At 43.2% G+C, this 17021-nt stretch overlaps 1 protein-coding gene across 1 annotated transcript in view; it reads left to right on the forward strand.

The window, feature by feature from the left end:
• lrp1bb (low density lipoprotein receptor-related protein 1Bb) overlaps window positions 1-17021 on the forward strand; it is a 634358-nt gene that overhangs the window by 421251 nt on the left and 196086 nt on the right. Inside the window, exons 35-40 of the mRNA XM_080786185.1 lie at window positions 1498-1623; window positions 2513-2644; window positions 8113-8247; window positions 10733-10862; window positions 14391-14517; window positions 15251-15402. Coding sequence (XP_080642311.1) covers window positions 1498-1623; window positions 2513-2644; window positions 8113-8247; window positions 10733-10862; window positions 14391-14517; window positions 15251-15402 — 802 coding nt within the window. The remainder of the gene's footprint in view (window positions 1-1497; window positions 1624-2512; window positions 2645-8112; window positions 8248-10732; window positions 10863-14390; window positions 14518-15250; window positions 15403-17021) is intronic.

Raw genomic sequence — 17021 nt, forward strand, 5'->3', positions numbered from 1 at the left:
AGAGAGGTATGGGCACGCACACACACACACACACACGCACGCATACACCCCGCGGTGTATGACCGCTTTGATCTCGCTGCAAAGAGGGTGCCTATGGGTGATAGTTCCAAACATTGCTCCTGTGGCTGGAACTATCCTATTGAGATAGAATGAGAACTTCCACATTCCATTTGTTACAATGAGAGTCAACGGGAGTGTCATTACTCTATTACTAGATTAGTCTGGAAATAGTCAAACCCATGTGGAAACTGGAAATAGACACTATTTCCACTATTAATTTGCTATGAAAATCTAAAGTTATTAAATATGTCATATCTTCCCTGTGCAACTCGTGTTAACAAAGCCTAAAAGCCAAACTGTAAAACTATCACTCAGTACATTCATACATCAGTACACTCATGAAAATGTAACAGTGTCTCCGGCTCTGCGCCATATCTGACGGCTGCCAATTATAGTGGAGACAGCACAATTATACTCTTTGCCAACATTGTCACCATTTGGGCCATCCCAAGTTGTCGAAACCCTCTAAACAACCAGTCTGTGCATGGTTATGTCATAGGCTGCCAAATATATAAAAAAACAAAATAAATATAGAGTATAGTATATTCCTCTAGGCTTGGGTCAGAGGTCAGGTGTAGGCTATCTCTAATACAGACACTTCATCAACCACAACATCATCTGGTGTATTTAGTCGACTAAAATCGTATGATATTTAGTCGACTAAAACTAGTCTAAATCTTTTCAGATGACTATATGACTAAATGAAATGTAATTCAAAAGACCATGACTAAACTCAAATTTGACACTGGCACAAAGAGAGGCTATGTGTCTGTGTGCGAGCACGCATCTTTAGTGACAATGTACAGTATGTATAAACATGTCTGTATCATTCCATCCACGTTTCATCTATGTGATAACTCAGACATCTTTACATCTTTGACAGCTCATACACCAGATGTTGACAAAATAAAAAAATCTACAGGTAATTTTGTCAACAAAAAAATATATATTTCGGCAGGCCTTGATAATGGCTAATTTTGCACTTGGCTGCATGCTGAAAATAGCCGAGCCACTATTTCCAGAGTGCAACAGTATGTCTTTGCTTGACTCTTGAAGAGGGCGCTCGCATTCTTCTATTTCTTTGATGCAAGAAAGATGTATTTTGGCACTGCTCTGCGGCGACATGGGCATAAGGGCTACGCTTGCATGCGGGCCCTTTGTCCAAACAAATGTCTTACTCGGGAGACAAATAACAAAGAACCTTGAGAACCTTGAACCTTGACCACCCGAGCGCAACCAAAGATATTTTTTATTTTCGTTCTATTCAAATACATTGCCAATATTATTTAGCCTTAGTTTTAGTCAGCATAGCTTAGCTATTATGTTGTGTTTTTGGCTGTGGAAAAAGGTAGGGGATGAACATTCTTCGGCATAGTTTTATATAGTTTGATGTGCCCCTGTGTCACACTGCTTCGTGTCCCCCTGTGTCATCCTTAGGCAGGAACCCGTGCCAGTTCAACAACGGAGGATGCTCCCAGCTGTGTTTCCCCACCTCAGAGAGCATGAGGAGCTGCTCCTGCACCGTGGGCTACAACCTCCGCTCCGACCGCATGTCCTGTGAGGGTCAGTACCGGCAGCCTGTGGGCCACAAACACACACACACAAACACTGAAAAACATATTATTTAAACTTTTAATTTTATACCAGCTATGCAATAACAACTTGAGTCTATCATTGATGCGCAAGCTAGTCCTCTACCAAGTGGTATAGTAAGAGAGTGGTGACGCTAGCATTGACTCTCATTGTAAAAATGGAATACTCATTCTATCTCAATGGGATAGTTCCAATGTTTGGAACTATAGCCCATAGGCACCCGCTTTGCGGCGTGTCACCACTCTCTTACTATTCCACTCGGGTCCTCTAGTCCAGCCGATTTTACGTCTGAGCATATAGGCATAGAGTCTATTTTACTTCGTCATGATGATGTACGATGATAAGAGCGCCCCTCACGTCACACAGGTGTGATTAGTATTATATATTTTTTTACAAATCGGGATGATTGAGACGCCAATGGAACAGGATCTTTCTATGGGCTCTATTTTCGTTCATGCTAAACCCCTTATCCCTAAACTACTACTACTACTACTATTTTATAAAACATTTGTGAATAGTGGTACACATTGTGAGCTTGTACTGTAGATTGGCTATTTTAACTATTTCAAAATGTTAGAGCCCTAAATGTCTTGGTGTACACACTTTGAATAGTCGGTGGTTTAACCCATTTTAGGTGGGAACCTTTTTTTGGTGTTAGCATTATGTTATGCTTTAGCTATTGAAAAATAGCAGATCTACAAGCTCATAGCACGCCACCGAGTGGCGCGCTATGAGCTTGTAGGTCTGCTTTTTTTGAAAAATCGTAAAAAAATGCGGCACAAATCTTTGAATATATATTCTTTCAGAGCGAACGTTTTTTGGGTTTTAATAGATGTTATTATTATTGTTGTTTTTCCAGGCGTTGACTCCTTCCTGATGTATTCCATCCACGAGGGGATCCGAGGGATCTCTCTGGACCCCAGCGACAACGTGGAAGCCCTCATGCCCATCACGGGGACGCTGTTCGCCGTGGGCGTCGACTTTCACGCAGGTACGTACCCTCATGCCCATCACGGGGACACTGTTCGCCGTCGGAGTGGACTTTCACGCAGGTACGTTTACTTGGACACGAACTGTGTTCTATGGCATGAAAGGTCGGTCACACCCAGTGTTGTTTTTGGCAGCAAATTTTGATTTTAGTTTTAGTCATAGTCTTTTGAATAGTGTTCATTTAGTCACATTTTAATGTGTCACCTGGAATGTTTTAGTGTTAAGTCTAGTTTTAGTCGACTAAATCATTCAATTTTAGTAGACTAAATATACAGTTGATTTAGTCGACTAAATTGTGTTTTGGCCGGCCTTGATGCCGTCGTAATGACTACAAGCTCACAGTGCGTCGCGCTGTGAGCTTGTAGATTGGCTATTTTCAGCATGCAACAAAGTGTAAAATGACTTATACTGGATCTCTTGTCCACTAGTCCCTACCTAACATTTTCTGTTGACGAAATTGTTAGTTTTAGTCTTCATAGCTTAGTTTTCATTTAGTTTTCCTCAGTGGAAAAAGGTAGTCGACGAACATTTTTCGTCTTAGTTTTTAGTCGACGAAAACAACACTGGTCTCACACCCCTTTCTCACGTGACCAAACGGAACACACGTCTGTATGTTGTTGAGCCAAACAGGATTGAACACGTATAAGCTACTGTTACTGTAAGCTAACATATACTCCAATCCAAAGAAGGTCTTGCAAAATGAACAAAGATATGATTCTGTGACTCCTCCGCTCTGTAGGCTTAGGTGTTTTTGATCGGAAAGATCAGAACCTAAGCCCTATCGCAATAACCCACCGTGTCTGTTCGTGTTCTCCTCATTTTGTTCTTATTGACGCCGAAGCTGAAAAGGTTTTGGAGGAATGAAATCAGAAAGACTTTATTGTCACACCTCGAAAATGAAATTAATTTACCAGCTGGCTCCTCAGACTCGCAGTTCAATAAAACAAAAGCAGAATACCGCAATAACACGATCACTATATAAAAGTCATCATTACTAAGTTGTCAAAAATAAAAAATAAAGTACTTGGATTTATGCTGCAATCTTTTAGAAGAAAGGTCTCAGCACATGAAAGCCTTGAGGCAAAGGATTGTTTTAAAACCGACTTTTGAAAAACACATTCTTTAATATTACTGGACAGATTCTGTCCAGAAATCCCGCAAATCGTTACACACTATCTCTATAGTCATGTGTTCAAGACGGATCTGTCATGTTCCATCCTATTTTGCTAACATTGGCTTCCAAACTTTGCAGGATTGGCCCGTTTCGAACAAAAAGCCTCAAATCATGAACGCAGCGTGCTTTCCTATACTAGGCTGAGGAATAGATCCCACTATTTTCACATTGGCCCCGTTATGGGGTGCATTGCAAAATACATTTTTGGAACAAAATGCCTCAAATCATCCAATCCAAGGCGTAAGAAGAAATGGCACCCTTTTCATATTGGCCTATTATAGCGCCACCAGGAGGCCACAACCTGACCTGCCCTGGTGGAGACCTTTTGCCCCAAGGGGCACTTTATCTAGTTTGTTTATATTTCCTCTAGGCAAAAAAGTCTTTCCTTCAATAAGGGCCCTGTGGCATACCTTGCCTGTTGCCCATACATGTCCTCCTCTGCACTCTGCTATACGTATACACCATCTAATGAAGCAGAAACATCTCAAAATGGATCTGCCAGATATAGAGCCATCGGAGAGTCGAGATGAAGATGGTTTCTCCAACCGTGCGATTTAGTCTAGAGCCTTTCGCTCTGTTTAAGTGGCATGGGCAAATATACACAGCACGGCATGACACATCTCTGCTGTTCTCATATCCAACGGTATAAAATACACGCCGTTTGTAATAAAGTGCGGATATGTGAGCACTCACCCTCACTACTCCGCGAAAGCTTAGCCGCTCCGCCAAAGGTCTTTTCGGCTCGCCGTGACCTCTTATAGAGTAATGGGTTGTGGGAGCTCGAGGAGTGCGACGAATATGAAAAGGGGCGATATAAGTTCACATTAAGGGTGATCTATATACGTGGTCGCGTGTATAAGGGTGTGATCTGCAAGCCCTGCACGAGCTTTGTGTGAGCTTGTAGATCCGCCACGCGACACACAGCTCTCAGCCGAGGATAAATCAGTGCATTAGAGCTGCATTAACACTCAGAGGCTATTTCCCTCTCTCTCTCCTCAAAGCAGAGCTGACACAAAGCAATTCCCCAGATATTACATCAAATGAAGGTAACATGCACACCGTAATGCATAAACCCCTACATTGTGTGCACTGGTATATTTGTTACATCCACGGACGGGGCTCCTTCTGCTGCATAATTCATATGATAAATATGCTAGATTTATTACACTAGACGAATATAGTATATAGGCTTTGCTTGCTTGCACTCCCACATAAGTTACAAGGTTGTCACCCTACGTGTGATAACAATAGATGTATATAAAGGAAATGGAGGGCTGTGTAAGAGCCGGACTAATATATATATATCCCCCTCCCCTACTGTTTGAATAACAGTACAGGGGAGGGGTTCCTGCACACTTGGATCAGCTAAGAACGGAATGCTAAAACATGCCGTAAAAAACATGCTGGACAGCGCTCCCCGCGCCCCATTCGCTACAACCCCATGGCATCAGAACGGCATACTACTCACTGCCAATGTTTCACCCAATAGTCTGAAGACCTACTTCCTCTGAATTACTCACCTATTCCTTCTCGTCACCTTTAATCCGATAGATGCTAGTTTACTGTGCAGTTTATACTGTATCTTTGTCACTTGCTCTCGTGTTGTGTTTTTCGTTGCTTAAATTAACCAAGAATATAATTTGCATATAAATGCCTAATTTGTGACATCTCAGGATTCATAGATGTAAAACAATGGAGGGAATTCATGCGTGTCCAATTAAGCTCTGTTTTGTTTGTTAACGGAAAGAGAGAGAAAAATAATACGGGGGAGCAATAAATATTCAAAAACAAACGGTACTGTATTATTTCCACATGGCATATCCAAGATTCAATCATTTATGTCAACAAGTTGATAGGAATTTGTCTTGGTTCATACTCAACATAATACAGACAACCATAGATACACAAACAAGAAAGACAAACCAGCAGCATAGGAAATTACATTCAGTTTTTTTAAAGTGCTATATGCATATTATTTCTATGAGTTCAGATGTCTTAATGGCTACGGGGTATAAGTGCTATCCCTGAAGTGAGATGTTGAGCTCTTGATGCTTCTATATCTCCTGCCTGATGGGAGGAGATTGAAGAGGTGAAGATGTGCAGGATGGGAGTTGTCTGCAATGATTTTATTTGCCTTCCTAATTATTCTGGTTGAATAGAGGTGAGGACAGTGTAGGGAGGCTACACATCCAATATGAGCGCCTGTCAGGTTGAACCACGTATAGTCCAACCCAGAGAAGGTCACTTTCACCGGGTCTCTAATCCACATCGAAAGGTCCAGCGAGAAGCAAATAAGGACAACTCATTACGCCAAACTAATCATGGCGGGGTCGTTCCGTTCGTTCCCCGTCGGGCCGCGGCCCGCTGAAATCCTCCCGGAGGCGGAGGGAGGCGTCGTCTTGGCGAGGAGGTCAACCGCAATCTCGGTATAGAAGCGTGACTGGCGGAAATCTTCCCGGGGAAAGAAAAAAAAAAGAGGAAATTATAGACGCATGCCGACGAGAAGGAGCACGAGGCGGTGGGTGCGTGCGCGGAGATTCTTTATTGCTTGGCGGCGTGCAGTGCAGGTGAAACATGCAAATGCGGCGCTGCTGCTGCGCTCAAGCCAGCAGCAGCTGATAGCTTCACGCATATCATTTGCATGTCGTTATGGCTAGAGCTATAGCGCTAGTCTCTCCGCCGGAGCGTGAAAAAAGAAAAAAAAAGATGAAAGCCTCCCTTCTCCAGCTGGAGGCTGTCACATGTGAGATATGTGTTAACTCATTTTAGACGGGAACCCCCTTTTGGTGTTAGCATTATTATATGCTTTAGCTATTGAAAAATAGCAGATCTACAAGCTCGTAGCGCGCCACCGAGTGGCGCGCTACGAGCTTGTAGGTCTGCTATTTTTGAAAAAAATCATGAACATGTGGTGCAAAGCTTTGAATATATACTCTTTCAGAGCGAAAGTTTTTAACTCAAATCTTTGCTTCTGGGGGAGGTGGTCCCTGAAACAACACATTTTCAGATGGGGGTCAGCGGCCAATTTCATATATTTGTGGGGGTCCTTGACATGAAATATTAAGAACCACTGATATAGAAACATGATGTTTTTCAGAAAAAAAATACATTTTTAAAAAGACATTTTTTAAACGTCGACGTCAGGCCTAAATGTGTTAACAGACTGTGAAGGCAGCATAAACAGGGAGAGAGTGCAAATAAACATATAACGCCGCCTAACCTCTTAACAACCTGTACGCGCGCCCAGTGACAGCAACGTGCTCACATGTACTTAAAGATGGAGGGTGGTGGGGGGGGGGGGGTGGGGGGGGGGGGGGGGGGGGAGCGGTGTCGGAGAAAATGAATTACTTACTGTTTCGACATGCATCATGAAACAGGCCGTTAAAGATCTAGACAAAGGATTCTGTGGCGGTTTTTTACGAAACGCACGTTTTGCAGAAGGCTCATAATATCTCCCCCCCCCAATAAAATTTGGTCAACAATTATCCCCCCCCTGACAAGTTACTACTGTACATGTCATCAATGATCCGTCGTGTGTACAGTATGAAGGGTGTGCATATTGCATATTCCACATCGCTGTGCTTTATATCGCCAGCGCTGCGCCATTTTGTGAAATGGTCCATGCCACAACCGGCCGGTTCCACACACCGCACAAAGTGCCCTTTTTTCCAATGCCCCTCTAAATGTCTGTGCACGCCACTGGCGTTGGGGCTGTCGTCATGATGATTTGTTTTTGTTCTCTCCGCTCCAGTGTGTTGATTTTGTCGGGAAACGTTTGATTATGAGTTTAGTCATAGTCTTTTTGAATGAAATTCCATGATTTTAAACTTGGTCGCACCATGCTGAAAATGACACATCGTGTAGAGAGCTGCTATTTTCAGAGTGCAACACCCGAGCGCAATCAAACCAAATCAAAGGAATTGTCTTTTAGTTCTCTCCTCCACCAGTCCCCTCCCTAACACTTTAGTTTTTTTTATTTGTTGACAGAATTGTCAATATTTATTCTTGGTTTTCAGTCCCCATAGCTTTAGTTTTTGCATTTGTTTCTGTGCAGTGAAATAAGGTAGTCGAACGCAATTAACCCCAGCACCTCTCTCCAGACATTCTGTTCTTTGTCTATATAGAAGTGTCTATTTTTCTCTAAATGTTTTGATGAATTGAACAAGGTGGATCCTTTTGTGAACAAGTGTAATGCTTAATTGGGTCGTCCACTCACAGTCTTTGTATTGAGTTTGTGCTTGAAATGTACTGTAATTCTGCAAACTGTTAATGAATATTCCAATCAATCAATCCAGGGAACGACACCGTGTACTGGACCGACATGGGCCTGAACAGAATCTCGCGGGCCAAGCGGGACCAGACCTGGAGGGAGGACGTCATCACCACCGGTATCAGCCGGGTGGAGGGCATCGCAGTGGACTGGATCGCCGGTCAGTACCGTGTCTGTCTGTCTGTATGTCTGTCTGCTAGTAGTCAGTACTGTGGCTGTCGGTCTCTGTCTGTCGGCCTGTCTGTATGTCTGTCTGTCTGCTAGTAGTCAGTACTGTGGTAGTCTAGGAAAATTGGCCTCAGTTCCTGTGCAGCAGGGGCGTGGCCCAGTGCGTTGCGTTTCAAATGAAATGCGAATCAAAAGACAGGGGTGGGTTCCACATGGAGTGGGCGCTACATCTAAATAAGACGGAAGGGAAACAATTGCTCCTTGAGCGGTGGTGGCCTACTACAATTCAATTTGGAATTGGATTCCCTTCGGACTATTTTCATGGTATGCACAGTGCTTCAGACCGGAAAGGGGAGTGTCCGCTCAGATTCTGAGTGCAACGTACTTCCCTCACAGGGATACTTTCCTTTTTTCCCAGAAGTCTTTCTCGCCCGCCTAGTGGCGAAAAATAAAACTTCTGGGAACTCAGATTAGTACTGTGGCTGTCTGTCTGTATGTCTGTCTGCTAGTAGTCAGTACTGTGGCTGTCTGTTTGTCTCTGTCTGTCTGCTAGTAGTCAGTACTGTCTGTGTGTCAGTGGCACGGTTCATTAACCACTTTGATTGAATACATGATGCAATACAAATATTGAATATATGCATAGACAGACGCCTGTCCTGGTTAGTCTGTTAAAAACAAACTCCATTGCAGTGTCCTCATGTTTGTTAGAAACATAATTTCTAATCAAACACCAGAGATTACTTCTTCAAACATAAGTGACAGACATAATCATAACACCATAATTGCCAGCCTCGGTCATTTATCACTCCCTGCTCCAAAAAGGAACCTCCTTAAACAAACAGTTATGTATCGATCAATAATATCATTTTGGAACATGTTACCACCTCACATTAATATAACACAAAATAAAAAAGATGTAGTGTGGTATAAAGTAAAAGTATTGGAAATTGGAAATAGCCCAGTAAAGTAAAAGCACCTAAACATTTTACTTTAAGTACAGTACTTGAGTAAAATGTACATGTTAATGTACAGTACACCACTACTTTTAACCCATTCTGGGCGGGAACCGCTTTTGGTGTTTTAACTAAGCATTATGTTATACTTAAGCTATTGAAAAATAGCAGATCTACAAGCTCATAGCGCGCCACCGAGTGGCGCGCTACGAGCTTGTAGTTCTGCTATTTTTAAAAATATCGTGAAAATGCGGCACAAATCATTGAATATATATTTCAGAGCGAACATTTTTTACTAAAATATTGGCTTCTGGGAGGGGGGTCCCTGGAACTACATATTTTGAGATGGGGGGTCCGTGGCCCCAATAGAGATAATTCTAGGGGTCCTTGACATGAAAAAGGTTGAGCACCACTGACATATAGAAACATGGGTTTTTCAGAAAAATGTTTAATCGACCTCAGTCCAAAATGGGTTAAGTTGTTGATTTGTACAACCTTGTCATTCTAAGCGTCTTCATATCACTGCAGCTCTCATTCCGAACAGCATTTTTATGGTTATTCTCCCTGTCTTAGTTAAATGATCATCAAACAAAGGCTGGTAGAAATGGCAGCAGTAAGAAGCCATTCAGGTGTGTTGTTTAGTTCCTGGACTGAGCCATATTTAACACACTTAATAGATAAAGCTTCCCCCAGATGAGCTTCTGTTGGAAGACCATTTGCAGTAATAGGGTGTGTGTGTGTGTGTGTGTGTGTGTGTGTGTGTGTGTGTGTGTGTGTGTGTGTGTGTGTGTGTGTGTGTGTGTGTGTGTGTGTGTGTGTGTGTGTGTGTGTGTGTGTGTGTTGTTGTTGTTTTGGCTCTAATGTGGTCGTTGAGGGGTACAGTAATGGTCAGTGGTGTCTGGTGGAATGTAAATTGTAATTAAATACATTTACTCAAGTAATAATAGCTTGTGAACAACAGGGAAACTGTACCGGACCAGTTGAACATGTAATAACCTCTTCTGAACAACAGGGAACCTGTAATGGGCCATTTTAACATGTAATAACCTGTTCTGAACACCAGGGAACCTGTACTGGACCATTTTAACATGTAATAATCTCTCCTGACCACCAGGGAACCTGTACTGGTCAATTTTAACATGTAATAACCTGTTCTGACCACCAGGGAACCTGTACTGGACCAGTTTAACATGTAATAATCTCTCCTGAACACCAGGGAAACTGTACTGGACATTTTCAACATGCAATAACCTGTTCTGACCACCAGGGAACCTATACTGGACCAGTTTAACATGTAATAATCTCTCCTGAACACCAGGGAAACTGTACTGGACCATTTCAACATGCAATAACCTGTTCTGACCACCAGGGAACCTGTACTGGTCCATTTTAACATGTAATAATCTGTCCTGACCACCAGGGAACCTGTATTGGTACCAGTTTAACATGTAATAACCTGTTCTGACCACCAGGGAACCTGTACTGGTACCAGTTTAACATGTAATAACCTGTTCTGACCACCAGGGAACCTGTACTGGACCGACCACGGCTTCAACCTGATCGAGATCGCCCGTCTCAACGGGGCGTACCGTTCCGTGGTCATCTCCGAGGGTCTGGACCAGCCCCGCGCCATCACCGTACACCCCCAGAAAGGGTACGTCACTTAAAATAATATATTATTATATCAAAATGTTCATTATTGTCAAAAACATGATCTACAAGCTCACATTTTGTGTTACCTTGGCCTTGTTTTGTTCTTTTCATGACTACAAGAAAATACATTTAGATGTCTTGTTACTTTGGCAGATGCTAGGTTCATTGTTTACCTGGTATCCTATAGTTTCATTGATTATTGTTTACAGTATATTGATGTACAGTATATTTTTTAAGCTTTAGACTGATGCTAGGTGCGTGGTTTACTCGTGATCCTAGTTCACTGAGGCACTACACTGTCTCTCTGCATTCATGTGTTTACTTTGCTTTAATATATTTCGCTCTGGCGTGGCAAGTTATTTTTTCATCTACACACCAACTCTCTTGACCAGATCTACAAGATCACAGCGTGTCACGTTGTTATGCACGTTGATGTGGTGTGATATCTTGTAGATCTGTGGCTTCTAGATCTGCTTTTTGGTGATTAAGCAAGAACAAAAAGCATAAAAATCATGAATCATACGTAAGCTAAGAACGTAACAGTGGAATATCTATATAAAATAACTACAGTATCCATATATACTTTATAGTGCTAAGTCTACATAAAATGCTATCTAAGTCCACATAGAAATGTCGGGGCTAGGGCAAGTGCTATGGGCCATGATGGAGTCTGAAGAGGTGCAGGGTTTTCAAACTACGGCGGAAGGTTGGGAGTGATTATGATGATTATAATAGGAAGTGCACTCCATAGTTTTGGAGCCAGAAGGGAGAAGAGTTTGGGACGTGTGTGGAGCGAGCGTTGTCCCGGTGTTTTTAATGAAGTTACTTCCAGCTTCCCTGCGTTGGCTGATCTGAGTGCGTGCAAGGGAGGGTTTGCAGGGTTCGATCAGACGTGGCTGTCGGGAGGAGGGGGAGGGGGTTCTTGTGCGAGACGAGGGCTGAGCACACGCCGCACGTGGAGTAGGAGTGTGCGTATACGCAGCGGGCACCACTCACCGCGATCAGTGTTAGTTCCCCCATTATGAGTTGGACAAAGGCTTTCTGTACGAGGAGCTTACTGTCGAACGGACTGGGCCTGGTTTAACCCATTTAGGCCTAAAAGATGCCTTTTAAATGGTGACAATTTTCTGAAAAATGTTTTTCTGTATCAGTGGTGCTCAATATTACATGTCAAGCACTGCGTAAAAAGCTTGGAATACGGATGTGTATATTACAGGAAACTCCCGTTAAACTTTCCAACAAACTCCTGTGAACTCCCACCACGCCTGTATATTACCGTATATGAACTGTATATGCTGCTAAACTTGAGGTTTACGGGCAAAATACAGCGCCCATAATTGCCCGTTAACTCCTCTTTTCACGCAGTGAAGGACCCCAAACATGGGGGCCACCGACCCCCCCCATCTGAAAATATGTTGTTCCAGGAACGTATCAGAAGCAAAGATTTAAGAGTTAAAAACGTTCGCTCTGAAAGAATATACATTCAAAGATTTGAGGCACAATTTTCAAGATTTTTCAAAAATAGCAGACCTACATGTATAGATCTGCTATTTTTCAATAGCTAAATTATAACACAATGTTTAAAACACAAACAGGGGTTTTCCCGGCCAGAATGGATTAAACAGCATGAGACGACCACCTACCACAGAGATCTCATATAAAGGTGTTGATGGAAGGCCCTGCTGTTCAGCATGGTGAAATAGACCAGCTAATGGCCGCTGTAGACAAAAGCCAACATGACACAAGCACCGTCATCCAGTTCGTCCCTGACATCATGCCCCGCTGTTTAAAGTCCCTCATAATGCTGCTGTAATGGAGGCATATTACAGTATATTATACGAACATGTTATCAGCTTATTCAATGCCCGTCGTATCACGTTATATTAATTATAGTCTAGTGGTTTTCGAAGTGGTGGGGGGGATCCAGAGACCCGCAGGGAGGGGTTCCGTGAAGCGGTTTCAAAATGGAACCGTTGGAGAAAGGAAAGCAAAGGCACTATGTTTACCCAGGGTAACTGGACTAAGGAAAGGAAAGGTACTATGTTTACCTAGGGTAACTGGACTAAAGGAAAGGAAAGGTACTATGTTTACCCAGGGTAACTGGACTAAGGAAAGGAAAGGTACTATGTTTACCCAGGGTAACTGGACTAAAGGAAAGGAAAGGTACTATGTTTACCCAGGGTAACTGGACTAAGGAAAGGAAAGGTACTATGTTTACCCAGGGTAACTGGACTAAGCTCAAGAACTTGTTTGCAGCCAGGCCCTGCTCATAGAACATTTCATGGTAGAGGTTCAAGGCCTTGTCCAAGGGCACTTCCGCGGTGGTAATTTTAACGTGCCGGTCCGGGGATACGAACTAGCGCCCTTCCGATATCAAGACCGCTCCGCAAACCGTTCGGCCACCGCTGCCACAGAACCGTGTGCAAATGGAACCAAATGAACCCGTAGCGTATAACGGTGTCCATTTGGTTCCATTTGAACACACTCTGAGTGATGGACGATCCTTTGAAATTATAAGGTTTGAGAATGACTGTATTAACGACTGTATTAATCAATATACAGGGTTACACACTCCCCCCCCCTCCCCACCTCAATTCTGTCCAGAATTCACGAGCTCAACTTCCTTCCCATGAAAGATTTATGGATTTCTCGTAAACCGAACCTTTGCCAAACTATTATTAGTCCACGGATGAGAGTGTGTTGACTCACTGAGTGGGGAGTCCACAGTTTTACTGTTCATTACATTCATGTTCATTAATAGTAATAATTAACGGTAATAATGTGTGCTAATGCAAATTGGTTTTATTTAACATTTTGGTCATTGCACAATTCCACTACAAAGTATATAGTGTTCACACAATCCTGCAATCTAGTCCAGCCCTCGCGTGCTGAAAACAGATGATCTACAAGCACACAGTAGCACGAACAGATACGGTACATCAATAAGGAGGGACTCCTCATGCGTATTAGGAAGCATGATGTTAGTCCGTTGCTCTCCCCAGGTTGGCAGAGGGAGTGTAGCGCCCAGGATTATATAGATTATAGACAATTGTCAGGAAAGCATCCGTGTCGTTTTAGATTTTTGCGTTGGCTCTTCGAAAATAGCAGATATACAAGTTCACTTCGCGTCACTTCGTGCCATGCTGCAAGCTTGTACATCTGCTGTTTTTGAACATTAATATATGTGACTAAATTTGACTGAGGGACTGCCATTGGATTTTTTTGAATTTTGTCATATAAAATCAGGGAATCATAGCTTCAAATTGACTTATTGGTTGTTCAGTTTGACCCACCAGTTTTGGAGATATGGCTTATAGAGTATAATGTCGTGCAGAGAAACAGCGAGTTTTCATCTTGAAAGTCCTTTAAAAAATGTTGCAATAATTTTGAATTACGCAAAAGTTCGAGAATTACTGGTTTAGAAATGGTTTGCAGAATTGGCCTCCTCAGGTCTTAATAATGGGTCAAAAAAGAGAAAAATGTAAATGCTAAAAATAATCATGTTCATGCATTGTGTTCCCGGGCCCAGGTATCTGTTCTGGACCGAGTGGGGCCAGAACCCGTGCATCGGACGCTCCCGGCTGGACGGGTCGGACCAGGTCACGCTCGTCAACTCGGGCATCGCGTGGCCCAACGGCATCTCCATAGACTACGAGGTACGGCTCCCCATGTGTCCCTGACCCCCATATATAGACCCCCATAGAACTGTATCTGACCCCCATATACAGTAGAAAGCTACCATCATCATCATCATGATCATCCCGGTCCGTTTTCATTTCCATTCCCCAGCGGCTTTCTCTCTCTCTCTCTCTCTCTCTCTCTCTCTCTCTCTCTCTCTCTCTCTCTCTCTGCATATATATATACCTCCTCATCTCATTCCTTTGTTGGCGGCTGCGAGACGTAAACCCAGCCCTTAACCCATTTTGGACTGAGGTCGATTAAAAAAAAGTCTTCTAAATCCTAAAAAAATTCTGAAAAAGCCATGTTTCTACGTATGTCAGTGGTGCTCAACCTTTTTCATGTCAAGGACCCCCAGAAATATCTCTATTGGGCCACGGACCCCCCCATCTCAAAATATGTAGTTCCAGGGACCCCCCCCCCCAGAAGCCAATATTTTAGTTAAAAATGTTCGCTCTGAAATATATATATTCAATGATTTGCGCCACATTTTAACATTTTAACGACAAGCTCATATAGCGCGCCACTCGGTGGTGCGCTATGAGCTTGTAGATCTGCTATTCTTTAAATAGCTAAAGCAATAAAGCATAACATAATGCTTAGTTAAAACACCATCAGGGGGTCCCGTTCAGAATGGGTTAAGAGGAGTGGTGGTGGTGGTGGTGGTGGGTTTGGGAGCTGATGTGCATTTTTCAAATTACTTTTCTCCAGGAAAACAGATTATACTGGTGCGACGCGCGCACGGACAAGATCGAGAGGATCAACCTTGAGACGGGCGAGAGTCGGGAGATTGTCCTGTCAGCGGCCAACGTGGACCTGTTCTCCGTGGCCGTGTTCGGCCCCTACATCTACTGGTCTGACAGGTAATACATTATTTCCTTAAATGTGCGCACGGCACGCACACACGTAACGCACGCAACGCACCCACGCAACGCACACACGCAACGCACACACGCAACGCACACACGCAACGCATGCTCGCACGCACGAGCGCAATGTGTGCTAGTGCTAACCTGGCATTAACCCAAGGTTGCCTATACAGAGTTCCCACCAGTGGCAGTCTCAAGACGGTTTTTCCCATCCATATAATGAGGCAGCGGTGGCCGAACGGTTTGCGGAGCGGTCTTGATATCGGGAAGGTCGCTATAGTTCGTATCCCCCGGACCGGCACGTTAAAATTACCACCGCTGAAGTGCCCTTAATGGACAAGGCATTGAACCCCTACCATGAAATGTTCTATGAGCAGGGCCTGGCTGGTAAACAAGTTCTTGAGCTTATAGTCCAGTTACCCTGCAGGGTAAACATAGTACCTTTCCTTTCCTTTACCTATTTATGTAAATACCGTGTGTGGAACCTCAATGTCATGGCTATAACTCACTTAGGCCCTTATTTATCAACGCTGTGTACTGTATTTTGGGTGATAAATAAGGGCCCAAGTCCACTTGTGACCAGATTGGACTGAGAGCCTGCCATTGCGCAAATTCCAGCTTTTCACCAGAGGAGAAAAACTTTTATTTTATTTATTTTTTCTCCAAAATGAGTTAATACCACAGGCAGACTCTTCACATACTATAGAGCATGTCTGAAATAAGTGTCGGAGCTGAAATTGACAATAAATGCTTAAACATGTAGCTAGGTGTAATGTTAGAGACCACAGAAGACATGTAAATATGAAATAAATGCTTAAACATGTAGCTAGGTGTAATGTTAGAGACCCACAGAAGTGAACCTTTCAAGCCTGTTTTTTCTCAACTCGCTGTTTCTCTGCAAGACATTATACTCTATAAGCCATATCTCCAAAACTGGTGGGTCAAACTGAACAACCAATATGTCAATTTGAAGCTATGTTTCCAATGGCAGTCCCTCAGTCAAATGTTGTCACATTTTAGCTGAGAAAGAGACATTAAGCAGTGACCACCACGTACACATGAGGCTGTTGTAGAAGAGTATTATGTAACTGTCTTGCGGATTCAACTTTTGCATCGATTTCATAGATGGCTCCAGAGCGATATATATATATATATATCATCAGCGTTCATGTCAATGTGTTATACTTATACTTACTAAACTTACTTACTTACTTTTTTCCCACTTTGCACCAAAGCCTGTGCTTATATCACACGAAGACCCCCCCCCCTCCCCTTTAGTAACTCTGTCAGTCAGACCCCCTGACTTAGTCCACTTCACTTCACTGATTCCTCGCTTACCTTTTAAGGGAGTCTCCGAGGAGGTTTAAGGTCGATAACTTTACTCTTTCTCGCTCCGAGCCGAGCTGAAAGTTTGATCGTTTAACCCATTCTGTACGGGAACCCCTTTTGGTGTTTTAACTACCAAGCATTATGTTATACTTTAGCTATTGAAAAACAGCAGATCTACAAGCTCGTAGCGCGCCACCGAGTGGCGCGCTACGAGCTTGTAGGTCTGCTATTTTTTGAAAAACCGAAGAACGACTGACATTAGAAACATAGCTTTTTCAGAAAAC

Source organism: Protomyctophum bolini (assembly GCF_963924005.1).
Source record: "Protomyctophum bolini genome assembly, chromosome: 16".
In the NCBI taxonomy this organism is placed as follows: Eukaryota; Metazoa; Chordata; class Actinopteri; order Myctophiformes; family Myctophidae; genus Protomyctophum; species Protomyctophum bolini.